This window comes from Pterocles gutturalis, unplaced genomic scaffold, assembly GCF_000699245.1.
Source record: "Pterocles gutturalis isolate BGI_N339 unplaced genomic scaffold, ASM69924v1 scaffold17574, whole genome shotgun sequence".
NCBI classification, from domain to species: Eukaryota; Metazoa; Chordata; class Aves; order Pterocliformes; family Pteroclidae; genus Pterocles; species Pterocles gutturalis.
The window spans coordinates 3,333-30,662 of NW_010128559.1; the positions used below are offsets into that span (position 1 = coordinate 3,333).

At 42.5% G+C, this 27,330-nt stretch overlaps 1 protein-coding gene across 1 annotated transcript; it reads right to left on the reverse strand.

Annotated features, from left to right (window-relative positions):
• On the reverse strand, positions 1–26,529 carry SCFD2 (sec1 family domain containing 2). Its single transcript, XM_010079677.1, has 5 exons — positions 26,484–26,529; positions 12,566–12,711; positions 8,797–8,931; positions 4,079–4,198; positions 1–93 (listed from the first exon to the last, which is right to left on the reverse strand). The coding sequence occupies exons 1-5, from the start codon at positions 26,527–26,529 to the stop codon at positions 1–3; spliced, it is 540 nt and encodes a 179-aa protein (XP_010077979.1).
• Positions 26,530–27,330: the final 801 nt, after the last annotated feature.

Sequence of the window (27,330 nt, forward strand, 5' to 3'; positions counted from 1 at the left end):
TCAGATATCATTGTCAGGCTGGCGGCGGTCTGTGGCAAACAACAACTCAATAGCACTACGTGGTGTCAGGAGCGCAGAGGAGAGCACAATGACCTGAAAGAAGGGGGACAAGAAACAACAAGTCAAAATTGAGAGGACTGAGACTAATTGCAATACTAATGAGCCGTGGATATGAACTGTTTCCTTCACCCAGCACTATTCAGGCTGTGTGTTTCTGCTGTTTACAGACAGGGCAATACAACTTGCCCAGTGAAACTGCTCACTAATAACCGTAGTTAAATCACTTTAAGGAGCATAATGACTGGTAGCACTGTACTCTCAATGAATGTGTGCTTTGACTCATTTCTACCCACATCTTACCTGGTGATTTGTTGTGACTGCCATTGTGTTTACTGCGAGGCACCAGCTGATGAAGCAGGGGTTGCCTCTCCTATAGCAGTTTTGAGTGACAGCTGTTTCCTCTCAGGTGAAGGTAAGGCAAGCACCAGAGAAGCACTGCCAGCCCGCTCTAGGGAGCCACAGTCCCTGTTCAGAAACATCTCTTCAGACCAGGCACAGGCTGTGCTGCACACCAGGACCCAAGCTCAACCTCAATAGTGGGGTGCTATTGCTTTTGCTTCTTCCAGTTCTTAATCCAACATGGGGCTGGTGGACTAAACCATCAGTCACTACAACCATGATACACACTCTGTTAGATGCAGGTATCCATTTTTCTTAAGTGCAAACCAGTATGCAGGTGCCTAGCGTGACGGCTCCTCTGCAGGGCAGAGCTATCAGCAAGGAGCGAGCGCATACGCTCAGGGTCAAAGTCATAGGATGCTGCTCTTACAAAGCCCCAAGATCTGTAGTGTCCGTAGGGTCAGGCCTACAGGCAGGGATGTACCAGCAGATTTATCCTACTAGCCCACTTGAACACGAATTTGCTTCTTCAGTGCAAATCCAAGGAGAGGAAGCACAAGCATCAACAATGTAGTATGTCTGTGGGTCTGTTTCCTGCAGTAGCTATCAAACCGCTTGTGCTCTTCCTTGCACGGCTTAAATGTGCAGTAGTCCTGCATTTCAACTTTTTTGTTGTTCTTTCTTTGATCTTTTCACTTCAAATAGTGAAAGGAATCTGGAGTTAAGTTACTACAGATCCCTTCTGTACTGACGATAGTCTCCCCCTCACTTCTCCCCTTCCCTTGCCCGCCCACACAATCTGTGGCAAACTGACACTGATTATCTCTTCTCCTTCCTATGGCTGAAAAACTCTCTGTAATTTGCAGATGCCAAAGGCTGACACTGTCTTACTTATGTTACGTGAGAATCAGACAATAGCACAGTATGTGCTCATCTTGTTATCATGCAGCTTAATTCTGAAAAACACAAGGGGACACGTTACCAAAGTTTTCTGGGTGTAGAAGCCAAATATCAACAATAGCCACTGCCAGATAAAAGCAATTTCTTCCTGGAGTCCCACCACGGAACCCTGAGGGGATTTGTGCAACTAACAGCATGCCCAGTGAGAAAAATGAGAGCTGCAACTTTAATGTCTGAGACAGGATGCAGCCAAATATGGTGGGACTTCAATTCTTTCCACCCAGTATCTCTGAGGGCTTTTGAGTGTGACAAATGTGACTATTCGCTCCTTCATTTTTCAAGAGAAGGGGGAATTGCCCAGATAAGTAATGTCCGTCTCTTCTCCAGGCAGGTCTCTTCAGGATACTGTATCTCCTTTGCAGACCTTCTCCTTGTTCAGTGCAGCGCACCTCTCTTTGATGCTTCACCTGAAGGGCCACCCCTCCCGATGGCAGCCGAGGTGGAGGAGCCAGGAGCTCCCATTCTGACCCACTGCGCTGCAACAGGCAGTTCCTCTTCAGCACAGAGCACGGACAGACGCAGCTTAACGTGTGATGGTGATCTGGAGGGGTTTACCCGCCTGTATGCCTCAGCCACAACCACATAGAGGGCTGTGTGTATTTCGAGGAGGGAGGGTGAAACATCCACTCATGCTCTTTCCCCTTTTTTACTCTCCTGATTAAAGTGGGAAAAAAAAAAAAGGTAATTTCTTCCCTTTATAGTAAGATACTTCTCACTAGGTTAGGGGAACTATTCACAACCATCTCAAAACAAATGATGTGTAGAAAACACTGTATTCCTTTGTGCTTCTCCATGAGAAATAAATCTTTCATTCACATTCACATGCAGAGCAGTTCTGTGGATGGAAACATGCGTCTTCTACTCCACATTTAAATGTCATTTGCCTCAACTCCAAACAACTGCTGAAGTAATCAGTGCGTCCTGTCAGTTTTTCTGTTACTTTCCTCAATTCTTTATTTTTGCACCCACACATCTCTCCATTCCTCCAAGAGCCAATAATTAGTATGTCAGTGCTTCGTTTGACTGGAAGGGACTTGGGAGGCCAGTGTTCCCCTGATGCCTGAACACCACAAAAAAAGCTCTGTTGAATGCTGGATCGAGTTAGACAAATGCTTGGCTTTTTGAAAAGAGAATAATCCCAAACAGGTGGCACATATTCACAGCTATAGTGCAGAAATCCAGGTAAATCCAACAAACTCATAAACTTTTTTTATATGAGAGACTTGCACAACTGCTTCTTTTCTTCTTTCTCTCCCTCCTCCTGCCTCGCCCCCGAAGTTCTTTCACCTCTAACACAGCATATTTGGACAAAGGGCAAGATGCAGTAAAAGCTTAAAATTCTTTAGGAATCTGCCTCAGAGGGTGACCTGCCGTCAGGGTTAAGCCGAAGCAAAGCAACACCAGATCCCGTGTCACCACTGTCAAACCTCAAGTCCCCCTAGAAAGCCAGTTGAAAGTCTCCCTGCATAGTTCTCAAACAACTCATGTGTTAACCCTCTGCTTATCTTTCAGGGTGTATTAATACATTTTGGGTGTGGATTAACTTGTCCATCAGTGTGTCACAACTCAATCATTTGCTGTTTTGAGGAGATTAGCAATAGGCTAACGGGGGAGAAATGAGCTATCAGATCAAAAACACACCCGCTAAAAATGGCACTCTGTCTTACAAAATACGGCCCGCGACTGCCTTGCAAAGACAACTAAAGCGTGGAAAACACATGTCAAACTGAGGAGCTGCTCTGCCTTGGTTGGCTCCATTTTGACAATGGTTTCTCACTAATCAAAACTGCATTCCATAGGCATTGAAAACAAGATGTTTACAAGCCATGCTGGAAACTAGACTTATGTGTATGAAGCAGCTGGTTACAGTACTTCTTCGCAGTTTTCAGATTACTCTGTGTATCTGCACTACTCAGTAGATACCTGATTGCTCCTCCACAATTAACAATGATTTTTAATGTCTCAGATGCCACCAGAGCTCATCCATCCTCCTCCTCTCCCTCCCCACGTCATTCAGGTGACAGCTGCTGTAGTCAAACTCTCCTGCCAGAGAGTGGACGAGGCACAGACCAGCTGCACAAATGCTACCAAAGCTTCACTGTGGGAGCCATTCTCCTTGCAGGAGTTCAACAGCATCTCCAAGGGCCACAGAGACTTGGGCCTTTCCCCACATCACCTGCTTCAGACTGCTTCAGGCATCCAGCAGTCAGGTATCTATCCGAGATACTTGGCCTGGCCCATAAGAGCACAGCTGTATCCAAGCTAATTTATTTTGCTCCTCAGCAGTGCTAATTGACTTGTCTGCAGGATCACTGCTGATAAGTCACTAGGTGGTACCCAGACTCCTGTACTACGTCCTGTAGATGCACTGTCAGGGAGCCTATAGCCTTTTGGACAGCAAGTGTTTCTATTCATAAGTAGTATGAAGAAGCAAACCTTTTGAGACATGATGAAAGCTCCTTCAGAATAATGTCAGTCTGTTCTGAACTTTCCAGCCTGAGTTTGAACTTCTATTGCTGACTCTAACATGTAAAAAACATACCCTTGGTGCCTGAACACTTGTTGCCTACAGATGTTTCACAGCAAAGTCCTAACACCATTCCTGTCCATGTGGCTGTGGCTTCATGTAGGTTTGGTACCAGTGCTATAGGGAACATTATCTGATGAATTTTCTCAGTTTTTGTTCAGATAGGAACTGTACATTTAGAGCTGTTTTTACCTGGGTACCAGGTTTGCGTGTTGCTATGAGATCCTTCACCATTTTGACCTCTGAGACTGTCACTCCACCAACCATAAAGATGATCAGAAGAGGATGATCACCAGGGTGAGGGCGATTCACCTGTAACATGAAGGAAAGAATTATTTGTAGTTGCTCAGTCCAGCTCCAAACCTATGGACTGGCAGTGATTGTCTCCCTGAGCCGCTGGAGGAAGACTAATGAGGAAGCTCAGAAAGAAACATTCATGGAATGCTGGTTTCGGTAGCAGCTGAGAGGGAAATCAATGGGGATGACGCCCATTTAAAGCTAATGACTGTTTCCAGGGAAATGGAGTCTTCCTGGATTCCACTGAGCCTGTGGCGAGTTTCTCATGCTGTCTGAGGGCTTCTCCCTCCATTCCTTCTTCACTTCTTTCTTCCCTTTCCCAGAGGGGAAGAGACAACTTGGGTGGATGCACAGTTTGGATACACGTATGCATGAGGCTTTAAGGAATGAGGGGTAAATTACAACTGAGTAGAAAAAAGGAGTCCAACCTAAACATTCTAAAATCCCCACCTGAGGTCAGCAGTGGAAAGAATCACAAGTACTGTGTTTTCACCAGTCCAGTGAATAATCCTTTACAAGTCATCCAATGAAAATAAATCAGGTTCCTTATAGCATAAAATCAGTTTCTAGCTTGTTCACTAGAGTTTCACTTCAGAGCTTTCAATATTTCTTTGATTGGGTTGTAACTAGTACAAAGAAATTTTATCTCAAACAAAATAATTGTTTAATTTTTCCACAATTATCATTAAAATGGCACAAACATTCCACTTCAGTTCAGACTTTATAAAACTGCATTTTATTTTAAACATGAAGGTGATGCTTTACATCAGTTTCCTCTTAACCACTTGTACAAGTTTGTACTTTGTTGTTTCCTAGCAAACTCTTTCTTTCTTGATAAAACACACTCCGCTGACAATGCCTTCTCCAATCTTTGGGTGTGATGTCAATGAAGGCCACACAATTGCTCTTATCACACCACCTTTGATTATGAAACACTCCAAATGTTTGGCTCCCAAAAGAGCCAGTGAGAACAGTTTCATTTGCTCCTTTTTAGACCCTCCGCCCCCTCTCCTTCCACAAGCATAGGTTTTTGACAGCATTCACTCAACAGAATGAAAATGGTCATCAACCCATGTTTGGGTGGAGCAGGGTTCCTGTGCTTTCACCACCACAGCAGCAATCTTTGATCCCTGTGGCTCCAGCTCCTCAGGGTACAGCTCTTCTCTGCATGTTTGTGGCTGCCCTATATTTAGTCTTTGGGCAGTTTTGCATCCTGCAGCTCCATGAGGCTTTCTGACTGGCAACCTTCAGAAGAGACTCTTCCCTTTGAACCAAGAACAGGAGCATGGCGTGCCCTCTCTCCAGGCTACATGGCCTTTGGTTACACAGGGCTCCCTGTTCAATGCTCCTTCCCAGGCAAGGAGTCCTTCAGCTCCCTGGGGAATTTGAAAGCAGTACAAAAAGCCTTAGACAGATATATTAGTGAGCTGAGTACTTGTGTACTGGGTGTTTATTCTCTCGATTGCCCCCACTTTGCCATCCATCTTCACGGAACTGATGGCACAGATAGCATATGTACTACAATTCAGCTGTGTCCTGCAATTCTGGTGTGATACTGAGCAATTTTCCATTTACACCAACAGACCAATTAAATGGATACACCAGAGCTTAGGAAGACTTTCTTTATGCACTTTTCCCCATCAGACTACTCACTTTTTACTATCTGCATATAACATAGTATCAAACTCAAATGAAAAAAGTCCATTCCCGTTACTAACATCATGAGGAGTTTAAGTAAGACCTAAATATTTACTTACAAAGTGTATCAGATAGAGCTATTACACGCTAAAATATTAGAGCATTTTATGCCATAATTTCTGCAAGCAGTGACACAAGGTTAAAGACCTAGCTCCTTGCAAAGATGCTGAAGATGAAAGTTGACAAAATGCTCTGCTACGGCACTTCAAGGCAATACAGGAATTACTGATTTATTCCTTTTCATGGATCTTTTCTCATCTTAACCCTGTTGCCAGAACAAACAGCTTCACTCCATCTCACGAAGCTTCTGAATCACCAAAGATGCATGCAAAGGGCTCGAGCTTAAGAACCTTGCTATGGAATGAAGCCTCTATTTCTTAATATCTTTCCTAGTGACAACAAACTCATCATAAGCATGCATGGACACACTGAAAGGACATCCAATATAAGAGCATTAATTGGAAAACACAAGCTTTAATCTCAATACTAAAGAGAAAATGTCTTGACAAATTATTTCCTTCAGTCAAAATAAACCTAGATCCAAACACATGGTACCTATATAAAACTTATTATTTTTTAGAACACTAAAGTTCAAACCACGAATTCCAGAAACGCATATTAAAAATACTATTAGGCATGCAAACTCTAAATTAAATTAAAATTGCAATGAAAAGGGTCTTGGAATCTGTAATTTTGTTCTGCTATGCACAAGCGTTTTGAAGGAGGACAATACTTTGGGTACAAAATATTTGGCTGTGTTAAGAATGCAAGTTTCTGCCAAGATTTTTTTGTTTGATAATACAACCACCCAAGGCTCTGTCTTTTGAAGAAACTGGCTGCATGTAGCTAAACACAGCTCATTTCTGTGATACAGAAGAAAAACTGAAATGGATTGCAACAAAACCAATGTGCATCTTCAGGGATCCTTCTAAAGCTCGGTTGTTTTGGACAATTCTGAGGCCTCTGAATAGCATTTACTGTGAAATCTGAATTTTGCAAAAATCCCCAAGTGAAATTCACTTTCAGTTCAAATTGCCATGCATTAAAAAAATTGGGACAGTTATCTCAGGCAATTAGAAAGACTAACCAAGAAAAAAGTAAACCCGTTACATTCAGTGAAGGAACCTGAAGGAAGAAAGAGGAATGGTTTCCTGAGCTAGCAGAGCAGCCTAGCTGGACATCAGCCTTCTCTCCAGCTCCAAGCCCACCACACTGCATTGCCTCAGGACGCTGGTGGTTAGAGGTCTCTTTGCTGGTGCATGTGTCTGAGTGGATGGAAGGGAGAGGGGAGATGGGAAAGCAGGGTGACAACAGTCGCTAGAACTCTAAAACTGAAGCAGAAAGGGGTTGGAGGACAGGTTTGTTCTCATGGCAGCTCACAAAACACAGCCTTTTCCTCTGAGGAAAGTCAGCAGAAATAACTTCTACTGCCCCGCAAGGTTTATCTCTTGACAACCAGGGCACCAGCACCAAGGCATCTGGTATTTGTGATCAACCAGAAACCAATTAATTTAGCTGAATAATTGGAAAAAGGAAAACACATAAATCACCAGAAGCTAGACTGCCATGCAAAGCACTTGGTATCAATGATACCAAGCTCAGATCTTCATAAACCACGTGTGTTCTAGAGTAGCAGTCAAATGAGGAATCCTAGGGGCAGGGAGGCCTTTTCCCTTCACCTTCCCTAAGCATCAAAACAAACACATCCACCAGAGAAACAACTTCTGGACCAGAGGTATCTTTAAAAGTCTGTCCTGGACGAACATGTCTGAGTCCATCACTTACCAAAGCATGTTTATCTGAGTTGGTATTTATACTCAGGCATTGGGGAATAAAAATATAAGGAACCTCATGAAATAATTACAGTGCTGATGGTGCAGTAAGTGGAGAAGATCCTCTGGTGTGAGAAATACAGGCTGGTCAGAAACTCATTCACGTAATAATCGAGCACTTGCCAACAAACCAGGCTACAAACTAAATGAGCAAGCATGGATGTGTTTGTGAGGTATGTGAAGATGCCTATGAAATATTCATCCTACACAAGGTTCACTTGCTCATCTGTTATAATTCCTTACAGTAGGATATTTTTCTCACTAGCAGAGATGCAGGTGCTTACAGGTACATATTGCCATAATAAGCTTCATACTCCTACATAATACTCTTCAATGGAGGACTCAGGATATGCAGTAAGACAGAGCTGAATGTCCAACATCCTAGCTACTCCATGCTTCATCTCTGTAAACATTTAACAAACACTTAACATAGGCTAAACTGTAAAGCAGAGTAAGCTCTTGGAGAAAGGTTGTCTTAAAACATGCTAAGAGCAGACACAAGGCAACTTCTGACTAATAGGCTTCCTTCCTCTTCACTGCAAGTTGAACCTTAACAAGTTATAGAAAAGGCACTGAATACGGAGGCCCTCTGATGACTTTCCTCCCCTGTGAAACCTGACTGTTCATACTTATTCCTCTCCTATCTGAAGGTTGCTCAGTGTCCTTAAAATCCTTTGATGAGGTGCCTTGCGGAATGCCTTTTGGAAACCCAGGTAAGTTATATGAACTGCCATTCGCTTATCAATTTGCTTGTTGGGTGTCTCTGAAGAGCTCCAAAAGCTATGTGAGGTAAGACTTCCCTTTAGCAAAGCCACATTGCTTCCTCCCAGACATATCTTCCTTATTTATGTGTCCAGTCTGCTCCATTCCTCTTGTTTTCTCCAGCAGGTGCTACCCATCTGTATTGTACCTGCAATGTGGTGCCTCAAGCTATTCCCAGCCCCCCTGCAAGGATTTAACTCTCCTAACCACCTCTTAAGTTCTGCTGAACAGTATCAACTCAAATACATAAAATCAGCTACTGCCATATGATGCTATGACCTCAAGAAAATATCACAGATGAGCTTGGGAAGCCTGGTTTACCTTCATGAACATGCTGAATCCAGTTTTAAGGAGATCAGTGAGGCCTGATGACATATGCTCAATATCAACAGGATCAGGTCGATCAGGATTACAGATCTCTTCCACTATCTGTTTCAGCAGTGGTTTGTAAGAAGCCTGCACAAAAACAACAATGCACTGTCAGTAAAGCTGTTTAGACTTGGTGCAACTGCTCTTCTAAATGTTTTATTTCCATTAAAGGTAACAAAAATAATTCTCTTAGAAAGGAAACCACTCAGAGAGTTAAAAAATTATTGAAGCAGCAATAGTCTTTGTGACCTTGACCATAAATAGTGTGCACCAGCACAGCATCAAACTGAAAAGACAGGAAGACAGCCACACATTTACTCTGCCCCATGGGTATTATATGAGCAAAGGGAAGCAAGGAAGAAAGGGGGCTTCTAGTTTCTCTGTAATCTTTTTGGAGGTAGGACAGAAAGGGATAGCAATAGGGATGACATGCCATTGCTCATCGTGCACCCAGATCATTCCTTTTGCAATGATTTTACAAACACTTCAACAGGGATTTTTTAGGAGGTGTCGGTTACTGACCACTCCTGCCTTCCCACAGGCATCATGTCAGCACTGAAGCCTGGAAATCAGCGGGGCTGGGAAAAGGCCAACCTGCCTTGTTTGTCCCTCATGGGAGAGGAGAGCTAACGAGTCCCTGTTAGTCCTTCAGCTTCTACGGCCAGGGCACTCTACATAATACATCCACCCATCAAAAACCTTGAGAAAAACAGGCCAAACAACCCCACTGATATAATGTGTACCAGAGCTTCAGAGAAGTTAGGGACCAGGAAAACCGGAACATGTAAATGTACAAATGGTCAGCATCCTGGAAAATCCACTTCCAAAGGACCCACCCTGCATCCTCTTCAGGTTCCACAAACCTGTGCTGAATATGAATTAGTAGCCTTTCCACACTGCCTTACCGAGGTTTAAACCACTCTGCCATCCTGAAAAAGTTTCTAAGGATAAAAATTTTAGGGACTTGTGGAAAGATGCTCTTTAATGAAAATTTGACCTTACTTGGTTTACAGATGGAGTTTTATTTTGCCGCTTTCAACTTTGCCCAAACTGCAACAGAACCACAACCGTTTCAGGAAGCACAGCCATTGTAGAAAATTAGCAGCTTTCAAGTTAGCACATTTGTTTTCCTTTGGGACTAGCCCAGGTATACACCAGCCCCTAGATTCCTTAAGGGAAAAGAGTGTAACATCATTCATCTTGTGAAGATGTTATCTACAAGACATCATGCAAGATAAACATAAAAATGGATGGAAAATAAAAAGCAAGCTGCTTGGCTTGAAACTAAAATTTTCTGGAGTAATTAAAGAAATGTTTTTCATCCAACACTTTACAGTGAGAAACAAAACTTACAGTTTCTGAATACAATCCTGTCAACGAAGATTTCTACAACTCATCTAGTTCTTCTCACAACATGTGCATAATTTTTAATTGAGCCAACAAAGCAAATTACAGCAGACGTGAGCTGCAGGATCTTTTAGGAGAACATGCCAAGATTTCTGCCAAATCTAGTCATGCAATAAACAACTATTTGAAAATACACATGCAGGCATGAAGTCCTATGCATAAAAATCTGTTTAGTATCTTCATAGATGAGGAACAGAAAGGCACTAAGAATGAAATATTTTTGGAGTAGAGATCAAATCACAGATAAACAGAGAGTCTTACCGCACCCAGTTAAAGGAAAAATATTATCTGACTTCAGACAAAACTATGTACTCAAAAGACATTGAAAATGATTTTTCATGTCTGAATTTTCAGCACCAAAACTTGGTGCCCTTCAAAATGATCCAGTTCAGCTACACAGACACAAAAAGACTACTAAAAGACTACTATGATCACTTACTTTTTTTTCCGCTATGACAGTTTCAAATATTTTCAAAATCTTCAATTAATTGAAATTACCCTATTAAATTTTGTGGGAGTTTTTATTTTCTTTTTTATACAACCTCCAATAGCTGCATTGATCTCTAACTCATACAATGAAACTTTTATCAACTTTAAAATTTGGTGGGGCACAGATTGTGTTTAAAACAGTTGTTAAAAACCTCAATGGCTATGGAACATACCTCAGACAAGATTATAAGGAGAAAAAGAGAGAGGAAAACAGAGAAAGAGAGAGAACAAGAAAAAGGAGAAGGAGGGGTGGAAGGGAGGAGGGAGAGAGGGATGGAAGAAGGGAAGGAGGTAGGGAGGAATCTACTTGAGATCAAGATGAAAGAAAAAGAACAGCAGTTACAGTATCAGGCAAAATAAACACTCCCCTCTTCCACGGTTGCTACACAAACTGGTTTGATAACCCGATGAAAACATTGATTCGTAATTTCGTGTAAGACATATAAACTTCAACTCTACAAAAAGTCCTTCTAAGAGGCTATCCAATTCTCAGTTTTCTATAGAAACCTTTTTTGAGCCTTAACCAGAAATGGAGGCTTCACAGTTCCTAACAGCAGAAAAGCACCTATAGGCTAAACACATTCCCATAGCACTAGACTGGGCAGGGAATGCGTATGGCCATGGGAAGGGCGCTACTTCTTCAGAGGAGCTAAACTGATCGCACAGAACTCCTATATTGAAGTGAGTCAAAAGAGAGGTCCATTTGTAGAGACTTGTATGTATGATGGAAAAAAACCCATACTGCCTGCTTATTTCTGCTACTCTAAGCCTCCCAAACTGCCCTCAGCAGAAGGTTACTCCTATTCAAGCAATTAAATCCATCGCATAGCCGGATCAGGGGGCTGCAAGGTGTTAATACACCCCTTGCTGCGTTCCAGCACTTAGCCCTAAGCAAACAACCTGGGTTACATCCAAAGAACACACTGATATGAATTACACTTCCAGGAAACTTTTAGAAGGTATTTTCTTCTCATCTGACTGTCCCCCAACTGAACTGTATTAAATGTTTAACAATTTTCTCCATTTCAGACACCAGACTGGTCCCACCTGCCAGGAGACTTCAGTAACAGGTCTTCTCCACCTTAGCTTTCCAGTGACATTTTGCAACACTCCCAGTTGCTGTCCTTACAAAGCAATGCTTAATTTGAAATACATCCCTTTGCTGGTCTACAGCATACTTGCAAGTTTGGAAGGATTTTTTTCTGGCTGAAGGCTAGAATTACGTTTTACAGTCTCTCTCTAAATCACTATATGTGCTTTCCATTGTAAAACTATTTTTAACTGAAAAAGTTAAGACACTTTGGGGGAGATGAAGAGAGAGAAAAACACTGTATATGAGTCCTGATGACCTGTAATACTATCATAGTTCACATGTTCATATTTTAGAAACAAAAGATGCATTTTTCACTTATTTACAAACAGGACTGCCTCTCATACTTATAGGGATGGGACAGAAAATACACAGGAATATAGCTACTGTATGGATGCAGGCATCCTGCTTTGCTACGGCATGAGAGGTCTCAGTCCAGAACCATCTTGACCTAGCCCTGCCTTTTACAGGCATTTATGTTATATCAGAGTGCAGCAGAGCAAATCCCAAATTTCTTCCTCAGACAATTCTTTGTTGCCTTTGACATGGATATGCCTCAGTTTGGATGAGGACTTGAGGAAGTTCTCAATGATTAGGTCAGTTATAAAATCTATACTTAAGTATCTTCCACATGGGCAGAAAACATGTAGGATTAGCACATCAGCAAAATTATGCTGTAATTTTGTCAGCATGATATAGAAATAACATACACAGGGAAAAGAAAGATTCACTTGCCTGGTGAGTGTTGCTGCCTGGATTATGTATGGAATTAAACTGTTTCATGTGCATTCGAGCTCTTGCAATATCCCTGAGGGACCGAAAGATATTGTCCACTGCATCTGTGACTTTCTGAGATGTCAGGTTCAGTGATGGGTCACAGCCTAAAGAAATAAAGAAACACAGAGCTGAGTGAGTGAAAAACTTTCAAGTGTTTTGAAAATAAGCAGTAGGACAAGGATAACTGGCATGAAATTTTAAATTAGTTTCATCATGTTATATTCTAGAAACTCTGCAGTTTGTTAGACAGCACATCCTCAGTATGGCATGAGCCTCTGTAGCTGAGGAAGAAGGCATAAATCCTAGACAGCAAGCAAAGTGAACAGCACTGCTCTAACCACATTTGTAACCTAAATCATACAGCAATTTAATCGGCACAGGGTATGTTTTGTTCTCCACAGCAAACAGAAGATCCCGTGCTAGCAGGCCCTGAAGAAGAGCCCCACATGGAAAGGAGCCAGCCGGTTTGCTGGTTTCCTCAGGGCAAAACAGCTGTGAAGAGGGGAATTGCTCCTCAGGCATTGTACCTGGGCCCCCACAGGCAGCCTGCTGGCTCCGAGTGCATTTCCTACCTTTGTGACAAGAAAAATGGGAAGAGTGCGCGCCAAATACAGTGGAAAAGAGAGCTACGTAGCAGAAAGAGCTGTATTACCATAAAAAGTGCTTATCCCTCAAAGTGGCATAGTTATTACTTTTAATCTGTTTTTTCCAAAGCACTTCTGCTAAGATATAATGCTGATCTTCCACTGAGGCCAAACTCTGTTCAAAGGACCATGTAAAAGGTCCCTCCAGGTAGACAGGCAGTGCCTTGGTAAAGAGAAATTCTTAGCCTTGGCTCCACGCCCCCTCACCACAGGACCTATATTGCACAGAAGCGTTGAAAAAAATGCTTTCTCAGCTGACCTGTTGATGAGAATTAGCCAAGTGAGAGATAACTGGGTCACCTGCTATTTGTATTGCCCTGTCAGCACAGCTCTACACCTCTTGACATCTCTGTCCGCCTTTCTTCTCGCTTGACTACTTGTCCGTGTGGCGGAAGATCCAGCACAAAATAACCCTTCTTGCCACACACACACACAAACACACACTCGCTCCTGCTTATTGCCACTGTGCTCTCCAGGGGATGCTGCTGTAGTGGTTTGGGTGTCCACGCCCCCGGTCCTGCAATTGGTCCTGCACTGGCAACCCTCTCTGTCTGTGCAGAATCCTGCTGCAAGGATGGGGTCTCCCTGCAGCTCCCAGCGCGTGCCAGCTGACATCACATTGCACCAGCGGAGCCCGGCACTGGAAATAGACATCCCAACTGTTGTGAAGGAGCCTGGATTTTTGGGTGAGGAGACTGAGTAAACTTTCCTGTAGAACTGACAGAGGACAGAATCCTTATGCACTCAAGAAACAACAAAAATCTTCGGGGAATTTGTAATAGCTAATCTGGATCACTCTTTCACATCTTTGCATTCTGTACAGCAGAATATATACATAATATACAAACACATACACACTTATAGAGGTCTGAAACTATTCCTACAAAATGGTGATTAGACACTGAACTTCCATTTGTCTGAATATTATTTGTTGGAAGGCTCCAAGTCAGATCCCCAGCTGGTGCAACAGAACAGATAAAATTACTGTATTTCTGCAGGGCAACATCAAACCAGGCTGCTGAGGATTTATGCCTTTATAACCCACAAAGCAATGAAGTGAACACAAACTGGGCCTGGGTGACTCCTGTGTTGTAATTCTAAGGCAGACGCTCATCTATCTTACGGTACAGCTCTTTAAATTATTAATCTTTTTTTTTAATGAGTGCAAAATAACTTACAGAAATATTTTCTTGTTATGTATGGGCAAGATCTACATGCTCTGATACTCAGATTGACCAAAGCTTAGTTTTCCATTTGGCCGAGGAGCCTGTGTGTTGTCAGTGAAAGCCCTGAATAAAAAACCCACTCTGCAGCTCACTACCCCACTCCACTGGTGCTCTTGAAATCAAGAGAGATGGCTCCTGTGAGTGATCTTGGGCTGGTTTATGTGCAAGCCAATGGTGTCCAATAGCTGAAAAAAAGTGAAACTGACACCTCCTGGGCAGATGAGGTCAATAAATAAAGTCTGAGATGACAAATACTGCTTTATATTTACCACTATCATGGTCAAAATATTCAGAGGAGATCTTGTACTGTTGATGTGCTTTTACCCTGCCCATGGGAAAACACAGGAATGAGAAAACAGGACAGTCCCTGTTAGTTCCCAACTCAGAGGCTGGGCATATTTAATAGTTAACGTTTATGAAGCATTTTGCAAAGGAAAATTAAAATGAACAGCTATATCTCATTATTGTATTACAAGATTGTTGTTCTCTCCAGGAGACAAGTTTTCTCCATTTTAGCGACACTAGAAATAAGCAGTTCCCAGCTAATGTAAGTAGTTATATTTTCTTTGTCTTTTCTTCAATCCTTTATCAGCAAAAACCATTGCTTTTGGTCAAGCCACCTCTGGAATGTTTCCTTTTGCTAGTGAACGCAAGTCCCCCACGTTGAGTAAGTTCAGGCAAGGTAAAAATCACATCAAGTTTGCTTTGCTTTGCACACTTATTCTTAATTGTTTATTTTCTTGAACTATTTAAAAGCCTTTTGTTTTGGCCCTACAGTTATTTTTCTCATGAAAAGAAATATCTGTTTCCTTCTTCTGTTGGCATCACTTTTCTTTCTCCCTCATTTTATTTTAACAAGAGCCTTTTGATCAAGAAGTTTCAAACCAGCTTGTCACTTCTCACTTCTGGAACTCCAGGACAGTTTCCAGTGGACATCGTCTGGCTTTGTGGCTGGAAGCCCCCAAGATGCTCCCCACCTAGCCTGGCCCAGTGTGTCCCGCTTTGCTTTTTGTTACTGGGTAATCTCCTGACTAATTTCTCTGTGAAGCGCAGCCTCTGTAACATCACTCACTGCTCAAACCTCATTACCAGGTAAATGATGTCTGCAGCTCGGGCTTTGCTTTGCAGTTTGTGCTGACACACTCGGGGGCTGGAGGAGGCCACAAAATCATTCACCCCCACCATCTGTTTAACAGGCCACATCGCTTTGCCACCATCACCTGTACCAAAACGAGTGACACGGGAGCCCTGGCACGCCAGGCTGTGTGCCAGCAGCACCTCACTCTCTGAGTTCAGCCATGCAGAACAGAGTGTATCTTGAGGAGTGCCGGAGCAGGGCTCAACGTGTGCTTCCAGTCTCCACGGCAGAGTGTGGAGCAGTGGGTCACTGGGAGTCGAAGCTCCCTCTGGTCCGGCACCAGTTTAAGTCTGACCGGAAGGAGGGAAAAGAGGCTTTCAAAGGTTTCTCGAAAATGTGGCTTCCTTGGGACTTCTGATCAAGAAAAATCGCATGTCTGGGGAAGTCATGGCTCTCTTTTTCCAGCCTGACATCCAGTCTTCTTTTTTTAAATGTAAATTTAAAAGTAAGTTTTCATTGCAATCCCTTATTGTCGAAATTAATAACAAAATCTCGGGCTCTCCGAAGATTGCTGCAGTAGGTTTGAAGAGGGGAGCTGGGTTTCTCTTCAGCCTGGAGAACAACAGAAGCTTGTGTTGTACAAATGGCAGGCGGCTACAAATCACCTCCCATTCACACCTTCCCCGTGAATGGGGCTGTGTGGGCATATGGAGAGCAGAACACAATCCCTCCTCTTCATGCTACCAAGAAATCTGCTCCTTTTACAACAATGAAGAGGTGGAATACATTAACTGCTGCACAGCTCATGTGCTAATTAAAGCAACTCTTCCTGTTACTGTTTTTTTCCTGGGAAGTTAAATGGCATTAGGAGAGCATGCTGAATGAATTCCTTTGAATCCCAAGCCCTATTATATATGAAAAAAAGGCATTTAAATGAGATGTGGGGATTTCCTGTCAGACTTGAAGAAGCACAGTTGTGGAAAAAAGAAAATCACCATTAACCAGCATGGGACTAAAGATCTTAAAGCACACATCCAAGATTTTGATGATATCCCAAGAAGAACACAACCTAGTTCTGTGGTAAGCGGTGCCTGACCTCACCGACATTGCTTCCGTTCTGCTTCCATCCACTTGCGCCAAATTTGAGGGGAGTCAGAGTGTCAGCAGCTGCACCCAGCACCCAACAGGATGAGACTACTGGCCCTTATTTTTGACTGACTTTTGAACTTTTTCATCAGAGAGAGCACACCTCCTCTTAAGCTACACATCTGCATAAAAATTAGTACCAGAACTAATCCATTTGCACAAGAAGCTTGGAAAGAGGAGAATGTAGATGCTCTTCTCTACCTTCTGGGGTGAACCAGAAAACAAACAGGACCAGATCGGAAGGAAGATACTTTAAGAAACGGACACGGACATTGTGAACCCATGAGATTTATAATTATGGACTGGTATGTGATTTATTATCCCCTCCCTGAATACAACAAATGAGAATTTCAGACCTGAGTATCAGAAAATTTTTCACTGTGCTTTGCGTCTTTTGCTATGGGTGTTATAAACAAACTTGTTTTTTCTCTAAGGCAGTATGATAATTATAAATGCTTTGTGAAGGTCTTTGATACTTCCAAGACATCACTGAAAGGCTACGATTCTTACAAAGTTAAAAATTTAGGAAAGCTGAAAGTTTACCACTTTACTACCACTTTACTCTGTTTTACTGGTATTAACTTAGGCTGTTTCTGCCTTAGGCTCTCTCCCTAGTCCATTTACAGAAATAAACCAACATAAACCCTGCAAACCCTGGAATGGAGCTGGCAGAGTAGCCAAGCCATTTTAGAAGCACACACTGAAGCACGGGATAAACCAGAAAACTGGTATTATGAAGAAGAAAAAATCCAGCATCAGGATTGCATTATGCAAGCTATTTTCAAGATATGCAGAGCTAATTTGCTTGTCAGTGAAAGACAGATATAGGGTGCCTCGAGGGTCAGAACTCAAAATATAGCACTATGATATTAAACCAATGAAAATCTTCTATTTTTATACTTCAGATGATAGCATAGCAATGGGGGCCCTTCTTTTTCTATCGGATAAATGTAAAAGCATGGACATGTACACCCACAGCCATATGTTATATAATAGTTTCATTATATTCATGCATTAATATTGTTATGGAAAAGTAGGTACGGACGCATAAGGTTACACAGACCTTGGCTGTTTTTTCAAGGAGAAAAAATGTTGTGAAAACCAAAACCAGGATGAAATTTGTGTGATTCTCCTCTCACCTTTCTTCCCAATGGATTCTGCCACGCATTTGAATCTTTATTCTTAAATCTGATTTGTATTAAATCATGCTCTCTGCTCCAACTAAAAGGGAAGCTGGTGAGTATGACACTGTGGGACGAGGAAGGATGGGCCAGAACACAAGACATCTGACATTTCCCAATAGCAACATCAGCAGAAGGTGAAAAATCAGAATTGACTCCATTTTAGTTTGGGGGATTATGGAAGAGAGGTGCATTCCCCAGCCTCCAATAAAAGAGCATCCAGAGGGGACAGACACAGTGGTGCCTGTGACAGCTTACTCACAGCACATGGCAAGTCTCTACCCCTGGGGATGAAGGGGGTCTTGCTCTGTGCTCGCTCGGTCCTCCACATCCCCAGCGCAAGCGTGCGTGGTGCCGGCTGGGACAGCCATGCCTGTGCTGCTGGCAGCCTCCAGTGAGGAGTAATCCTCCAGGGAACCTTGAAATGCTGAAGGCCAAGTCAACACTACAGCAGGCTGAGTTCAAAACAGGGCTGGCTTTTCTGACATTAGCAGTCGATTCAGGTGCTATGGATTGGATTAGAGGAAAAGAAGGGTAAAAAGAAACAGGTGAGAAGCTGAAACATCTTTTGAAATGGTATTTGGTGTTCAAATCCCAAGAAAACAGGCATTTAGTAAAAAAAATATGAAAGTTATAAAAAAAAAAAGGTCCATTTTGCTGAAGCTCTAGCAAAGCAGTGTGTCGGTACTGCTGGCACAGAAGGGCAGGAGCTCATCAGCTGAAGGGGCAGGTGCAGAGGTGCAGAGAAAAAAAAACCCTACCACAGGGTCGAGATGCTCTTGCCCCATTCCCTACCAGCAACCACAGCAGATTTCTAAGCTGTCATCCCCATTTAATCCCTTTTGTCACCCTCCTTCTTCTTTCCCTCCTCCCTGCAATGGCCCCTTGCCCTAGTCATGCCTCAGCCCTTCGCTGCACCTGGGAGGCTGAACTCAGCTTGGACCCCACTGCTGCAAAACCATCCCCACGGCCTTCCTTGGGGGGAGGTTCCCTACCAGCAACCACAGCAGATTTCTAAGCTGTCATCCCCATTTAATCCCTTTTGTCACCCTCCTTCTTCTTTCCCTCCTCCCTGCAATGGCCCCTTGCCCTAGTCATGCCTCAGCCCTTCGCTGCACCTGGGAGGCTGAACTCAGCTTGGACCCCACTGCTGCAAAACCATCCCCACGGCCTTCCTTGGGGGGAGGCAACTTATTTGTGTACCAGAGGCGAAGAGGCCAAAACTCCTCCAAGGCATACAAGAGCTCAGAATGACATCCAGAGTGGGAACCCGGGATTTCCCAGCCCTGGGCTCGACCAGCCCTCCTACCAGTCCACACAGCATTGGATAACAGACTGCAAAGGCTAGAAGGCAGAACGATAAACAGAGGGGAGGAGGAAAGCAAAGAATAGCAGCATATGGGAAAAAACATTAGAAAAGGGAAGGAAAATTATACTCTGTTAAAAATCAAAGCAAAATGTTTTTCTCCCTCAGTTATTACCAATATCTGTTTTGAACCTATTTGAAACCCGAGGTTCACATGGAGGGTCACTGTAGGGCTCCAGCTGAAGTCTGAAACTTTGGAATAACTCAGACACTATCTGAAAAGCCACACAACAGAGAAGGTCAGCTCCACATTTCTATAAATGTCAATTATGATCTGACTGGCACATGGAGAATGAAAACACAGCTGCAGGGACACTCCAGAGCGTTATGATCTGATTGGCACATGGAGAACGAAAACACAGCTGCAGGGACACTCCAGAGCAGTCACCAGCACCACGCAGGGCAACTGAAAGTACAGATGTGGTGTCTGTGATGGGAGAAGGGAGGGTCTGATCCACCGCCAAGGAAACCATGAAGCTAGTATTGTGACCTGCAAAGGTGCAATTTGTAGTTTATTTTAATCATGACAAACATCTCCCATTTGAGAGAAAAGCCAAGCATATTTTTTTAAAGAGTAACTAAATTTAGAATCCTAAATCTCCCCTTCAGCTTTTAAATAAGCGTCCAAACTTTAGCAGTGCTGAGCCTACAGGGATTGCACATGTATGTCTCCACGGGCAGTTCAGCACAGATATGACATTTATTACATAGGGACACATCCTGCGATCTCTGGAGCTCACCAGGGAGCGATGGCAAGAGCCAGTGGTGTGCTTGGAAGGCTTGTTGTTGGCTTCAAGTGTAGGAACCTTTTCTGGAAACTTCTCTTGGGCATGCAAGGCACGCACATCCCCGTGGCTAAGTACTCCTCTGGATCTCAAGCTCTGAAGCTGCACAAGTGAAAATCTGGCCACTTACGTACATGATTAAATGTGGATTTAAGACCTACCTTTGGAGAGTAATTTTTATTTTTTTTAATTTTGGCCTCAATATCTGTTACTTGGACATTTCTATTTTACGGGAATATTTTATTGCCACCTTCTTGCCAAAATCAGACAGCACAACATGTAATATCAACTTTTATGAAGCACTGCAAACTCAGTACTGCAGGCTCTCATGTTACATGAAATTAAACCTGTCAATTCAGCAAACAATTACAGGGAAAACCTACAGCACTTACTAGAATAAATTACATAAATTACTTGCAGGAGGAGTTTAAGTTAGGCTCAGATGTGCCTTCTGAAGGAAATTAATGTAACAAATTCATTAGGGAACCATTCAGTTGCTCCCTCAAGTAGTCCATATCTTAATTAAAAAACCACACATGCTAATAAAGCTATGGTAAATGCTCTGTAAGTCTAATAAGGCCTCCCAATACTGTTCTTGCAAGAACTCAGTAAAACTCCAGGTTTTGTTAAATGATACAGAGCTTTATGAACACACCACCCTAGGACCTATACGATCAAATGTCCTCAGTCTTTTACAAAGTATTCTCAGCTAGCCTACTTTTGTCTTCAGACTGGTGGCTGCACTTTGGCAAAGACAGATTTTTGCTCCCATCAAGGACTTTCTTGCTATTCACGCATCAGCCAACACCTTTCAGTCGTGCTGTGAAGTTTCACCCTCAGATCTGCTGCCTCTCACCTACTCTGCAAGGTACTCCAAGAGGTGCCATGTACGTGAAGGAAAAACAACGCATGGGAAAGAGGGACAAGGTTCGTGTCCAGGCAGCAGCAGGTGAGGCAGCAAGTACTACCAGTATGGCAAAGCCTCCTTGGCCAGTGTGCACCAGAACAGAGGACGTGCTGCATGCGTGAAATGGTACGTCTGTTCTCCTTCAGAACAGCCGGCACGGTGGGACATGGATGGCACCCTGCCACTGCCTTTTCTAACATACCTACTCAGGACCTAACAGCCCTGCTTCTTCCTTTCTTTATTGAAGCACCTGCAAGCCACCCTTGTGTGAGAGACCACCTGGAGCTGGATGAGCCTTTTTTAGGCTATGGCCTTGCTCACGCTCAGATGTCGCTGTTAATGTGGCACTTCACACTGCCTGGGCTGAGAAGAATCCTATGCAAAGAGAAGTGTTCCTAAGCAACGGTGTTTAAAGCCCCTCATAAAGAAACACCTGGAAGGCCCGTCCTGTCTCTGCACTATGAAGCAGCAGAGCAGGGAGGAAGCTCATGCAGAAGTCCTCTGGAATCTAGATGCTCCACCCATGGGAGTCTAGATGCTTTACCCACTTGGCCTCAGAGGGGAATATCAGGAAGACATGGCTAGATCTGTAAATTTCCTTATTTTTATAAAACTTTTCTTCTTTATGTTGATTACAAGGAATCATACTTTTAGAACAACAACAAAGTGAAATAAGTCTTTCAGTACTTTTGTTTGATTTTTCCATCTCATTTTTCTTTTAGCTTGGACAATGATACGATCAACATTCTTCGCATTCACAGTCCAATTTAATTCTATGTTGCTCATACTGCTAAGTCAGGCTTGCAAACATGATTGGAAAACACTCCCTTCTGAAAACAACCATCCTACCTAGAAGTTTTAGAAATGCATGAAACTGTTTCAACTCATGGATCTAAGAATGATGGTAATGGAGAAATGTCCAGGAGACATTTTCTTTTCCAGTTTGAGTTCTGAGCCAAACCAGAACTCATGGTATCCTTAAACTAGTGAAGGCAGCTTTATACAATACGTGAACGTATAGAAACATAAAATCACAATTAAAACTAATAGTTGTAACCTATTTCTCAGCTACTGAAGCACAACAGTATTTTTAACAGGAAGACAAAAATAATGACATTTTAATGTTATGTATAATTATCTGTTCAAAAAGGCCTGTTCACCCAGTACGCTATACAACAGGTGGAAAGCCATCGGAAAACTGACAAGGATAACAGGCACTTAGGCTGCATTCAATGGGCTCCATTTAATGACAGATAATAATAATAATAATAATGATAGATTATAGCAATTGCAATTTTAATTTTCTCCCCTTTATTCAAATTAACCCAATTATGGGACATCCCTTAAGTACCTTTTGCTTCAAATTCACAACTCTGGTCAGAATAGTTTCCCTTAAAAAATGACATAGATTAATTTCTAAAATTAAAATTAAAGTATAAAAATAATGTTAGCCGGGTGAGATTGGATGAAAAAGCTAAAAGCTAAACTGTATTAATCTACAGTGTTGAAACAGTTTTGATGCTAACAGCAGGTAGAAATACACTGTAACAAGTTGACACTGTCAATGATATTTATACTCACAGTGTATGTTAATGACATCAAAGGTGAATATTCCCATTTTTGTGACTAAATTTCAAACAAGATTTGGAAAGTTTGCAGCCATGAGCTGGTAGATGGATGATGCTGTAAATCACCATCCAGCAGCTCAGGCACAAGCTCAGCTCTGAATTTAGGAAACTAGGTCCCTCACACTGGCACCATGTGTTTGGGGGGACCAGGCCACCTTTGTGCAGGGTCCTGCTCAGCTCAGTGCAGCCTCTGAGCAACAGCACTTGCCTTCACGCATCTAACTACCAACAGGCTGTAACAATTATGACCATGTTTACACTGGAAATAGTAATACTGGCTTTCATCTACTTGGTCATCTCTTCCAAATCTCAGTCCCTTTGGACAAGAGCTGCCTGGTACCGTGTGCCCACAGGACCTCTGACTTAGCCTGACTTAGCTACATCAGATGCTGCTACTGCCTAAAAAAACAAACCTAACTCCAGGCTCAGTCTAGAGCAGGATTGCTGAGGGAAATGACAAGGATGACTTACTATGGCCTGCTGGGCACAAGCTGGTCAGAAGAGAAAGTCAAGTGGCACATGTCCCAGGGGCTACACGCGTTAGGAGGGGGAAGGAAGGGTTCCCCTTTTTCTGTACTGTCAAGCACCTGCCCAGCACATTAGAGAGAACGAATTCCTGCCTGGTAGATTGCACAAGACTTTCTCTTTTCCTTCCACCAGTAGATCAAAACCTGCAACATGCTCTGCCTCCTCAAATGTAGCACAAAGCTGCCTACAGTGTGTGAAAATGTTAATGATGCTGAAAAGCAGAGAAACACGGCTTGTGGTGCTCTGCTGGAGACCAGGGGTTGTACTGGGCAAGGATCATATTATACTTCTTTTTGTTCTTTATGCTTCTCCTGAAAATGACATTGACACTTGACACTGAGGTGAAATACAGGGATATCACAGGGTAAGGGCAGAACAACTGTTCTTTTATCCTGCAAGTGAGGATAAGTGAAGTATAACAACTTCCAGAGAAAAATAACAGATATATTTATGGTAAGGTGCTTCACTGCATAACATAAAAAAACCCTTTTTACACCATGACAACTCTTGGCCCCTACTGGAGCTGTTTTTGTCCTGCTATGGTCAGTGGTACCGTTCACGTAAATGAAGGGTTACGTGTCCCTGGTGTCCTGGCTCCAGCAGGGGACACCTCTGGCAAGGGGCTGTCGGGTCTGCAGGAAAGACCTGTGCTCTCCCCATCTGACAGGCTTAGCACCCTGTTGCACACTAGGGAGGGAAATGGGTAACAGGCAGTGAATGAGCAGTAAAGAAGGCATGTGTGCATCCCTCAGCTGGTCACACGTGTGCTACCTAGACAGCGGTTGTAACCTAAGGCACAGGTGTCCATATTCTGCAGGCAGATGAGAAGTTACGCTGAAGCACAGCCCTTTCAAGCCCTTCCACTGCAACCAACGGTCATCATGGCAAGGAGCATATGTGGTTTAATCCATGCACTGCATCCGCTTTGTGTTGCCAGCTCAATTGTACTGCATGCTGTGCACACAGCAGACCCTCTGGAGACAAACCCCTGTCTCTGGTGAGTCACCGCATTGATCTGTTGAACAAATGACCTGATGGGATGTTACTGCAGAATGTGTTTCTCTGCAGAATACATGGAGAAAAACTGCCACTGTTTGTACAACTAACTGTCTACCTGTAAAGCACAACGTTGTACATGTGGGCTTGGGATGCCCAACTAAATTTTTGAAGCTATGAACCATGAACAATTTAATTCTAAAGTAAGTTTTATTGTCTGTCATCAGAATTTGATATTAAAATGCTTTGCATCTAGATAAAAAGGTAGATGATAGTTTAGCCTATAGCATGGGTGATTATGTTATTTGGAATAAGCATTATGTCTCTGATAAGACTAGGAAAACCATATTTTGCAGAGGCATTTGGTCTTCATGAATTTCATGGAAACATCTATTGTATTACATTTGGAGTCAGAAATAAAACAGAAGAGGTCTTGGCAAATTTCTCTCTTCAGCTTTGGTTTAAGTGGTTGTTTATACTTTCCATCACCCACTGTAAAACTATTTCAGTTGAGATCATTGCTGGAGTGCTATCTCAAAAGATAACTCTTCTTGTTTTGGGAATATTTCACATGTCAGTGAGAATTACATCCTATAAAAAGTACCTTCACAGAAGATGTTTTTTCTTTATGAAAGCAGATAACACTGACTCATCTAAATGATTTAAGTGTCTTATGTTCATCTACTCTTATAATCCATTGTAACTGTGCACTGCACTTTATAGAGATCATAAGAATACAGCCCAGCCCAAGCTTATAACAATCTACAAACAAGAAAAGGCAACCAAGTAAAAAGCATGGGCAGAAAGAACAATAACAGAGCAATAAAAAAATGCAAGTTAGAAAGAAAGCACTGCATGAATTATCCCACTTCATGTTAATTCTTATATTGAAATTACTGTTACACAAGAGACAAGACGCAGACTGCATAAAACATACTTTGGGTGAAAAGCAAAACAAAAGAACTGAGGCTGCAGAAAGGATCTGAAAGAGGAGACAAGGAACCATACTATGGGAAGATGGACCAACGTGGCATGATTTGTTTCCAAAGGATGAACGACACCATGTGCCAAGCTGGCCCTTCCTCCGAGGACATGACACAACAGATCTCGGACTATGAATAACACAAAATTATCAATTAATACTCATTTTGATTCCTTTTTTTTTTTTGTCTATTAACTAGAAAGCACACTGTAGTGCAGATGGCAAGCATCAATCAATGAAGAAAATGATCAGCAGTACAAGCTGCAAGCACATCTATAGAGGGAGGAAATGTCCTAGAGTATTAAGTGGAATAAACTTGTATTCATAAAACAGATAATAATTTGTAGTATGTGCAACAGACAAAAAAATATGTTGTCAGAGGCCTCAGTTTAGCAGAAAATGTAAACACACACTCAATTTAAAAAGGTAAAATGGGATAAAGTTAGGCCAGTGCTTAAGTGCCTTGTTGAACTAGGATTAAACTCTCCAATTTAAATTCAGAAGTAATTGTTCTATTTTAATTAACAAACAATTGAATGGCTTGTGGAGTTGGTCTAGAATGTTTCTTAAGCACTTAAGAATTAACATTTTTAGTCTTTAAAACAAATTGAAAACATTATATGCATTGGTAAAAACACAGCTTTTAACACAGGCTTGAAGAAACAACAACTGATAGAAAATGCCTGGGATGTGTAGTCATTTCCATTTAGCATAAAGCGTTAATGTTTCCAGGAGAAAGAAATAATTAAAAACACTCATAATCTTGTAGTCAAGTTTCAACACCTGCTTATTTATTGTGGCCAAAAGAATAAGGATAACATGATTTATGCTTCAAGCATATGGGAGAAGCATAGAGGATTTTTTTCATTAAATTGTGCCCGTCTAAGAATGAAAGAGGACATGTAACTTCAAAATTAATTGGATTTTTTTTTTTTTTTTTTTTTTTTTTGGAAACAAAGACATCAACAAATGCAAGCAACAAGTCAAGTCTGAAGGACTGACAGCAGCAATTTCGTCATGAGGCTGATCTGTGGCAGCCCAATGCTGTTTGCTACCAGGGGACTGGGCAAATGCAGCTCAGAGAGCTGCCTCCCAAACTTGCTGCCATGAGAACTCAGACACACCATGTGGGGAGGGGGCTGCAGAGGATGTGCACGCTAGGGTGGCTCGGTCCTACTCAGCACTCCCAGCAGAGCAGCCTCAATATGCATCACTCCCACTCTCCCGACAGCGATGTGTGTCAGTACTAGCGAGCCATGGGGCTTGGCAACAGCAAATGTCACCAACTTAGTGAATCACCATGGAGTAAGAAAACGTTTACGTTTCTAAGCAATGAAAAATATTAAAGGACAAAGCTTCCCCATGCACCTTATTACTACTTTTTCTCAGATAAGTAAAATGTTGCTTACTGTGGATTCTGTGCAACATCACCATTACAGTCTCGGCCAACGTCATGGTGACTTTCTCTGTCACTTTATTCAAGAAGTTTTTACCATCCTCAGGTGTAAAATTATGACTGCCTCCATTAGATGGGACATAATAATGTCTTTTTTTCCTTGTATTTGAGACCTTTCCTTTTTTTTAAAAAAAAGAAGATGTATTCTTATTTTTACACGAAGGGATTAGAAATATTCTATTAAATTATTCTATACGGCATCTGGAAAATACACTGTTTTCTTGCACAGGTATTTCCTCTTCACTGGGGTAGAACAGCACCAATAACTGAAAAAAACCTGAGGGTAGAGCCTGAAAACTAGTGATCATTACACTATAGGGAAATGTCAGAAGGCAGCACTAAGCTCAAAGCTCCCAGACTGAGCTCAGACTGTCCCGCAGTGCAGTGCCCTGCCATTCAGCTCCTGGGAAACGCACGGTTTCACAAGGATGATACTTCATCCAGTCTGCCCACAGAAAGGCTGGAGTGCTGCATTTTCTGGGCACAACTGTTCTGCTTCTGGTTCCAGAACTGATGGGACACATCCAGCTGTCCTCGAGCAGAGCACACACATCAAGAAATGATCCCCCTGCACTAGGTGGAATATCATGTTTAAACTTCTACCATGATCCCCCAGTGTTGAATCGTCCTGTCACAACTTATTATAACTCTCTGAACTCCCAGAAGTTTAATTAGACCTTTTGTAGCTCTTGCAGAACCGCACTTGTTTTATGTTGATTATTTGCCATTTAAAAATATTCTGAATACTGTTAACCATCTGAAAACCAGAAATCTAGTCCACACTCATTATCGCATCCCAG

What these genes read in the sequence shown, in the direction of transcription:
- SCFD2 (XM_010079677.1), bottom strand. Translation starts at nt 26,529, where the DNA reads ATGACGTTGGCCGAGACTGTAATGGTGATGTTGCACAGAATCCACA. An exon ending in CAGGCAGCAACACTCACCAG is followed by an intron (nt 8,932 to 12,565) that starts GCAAGTGAATCT and finishes GTTTTTGTGCAG; the next exon opens with GCTTCTTACAAACCACTGCT. An exon ending in GATTCAGCATGTTCATGAAG is followed by an intron (nt 4,199 to 8,796) that starts GTAAACCAGGCT and finishes TTCATGTTACAG; the next exon opens with GTGAATCGCCCTCACCCTGG.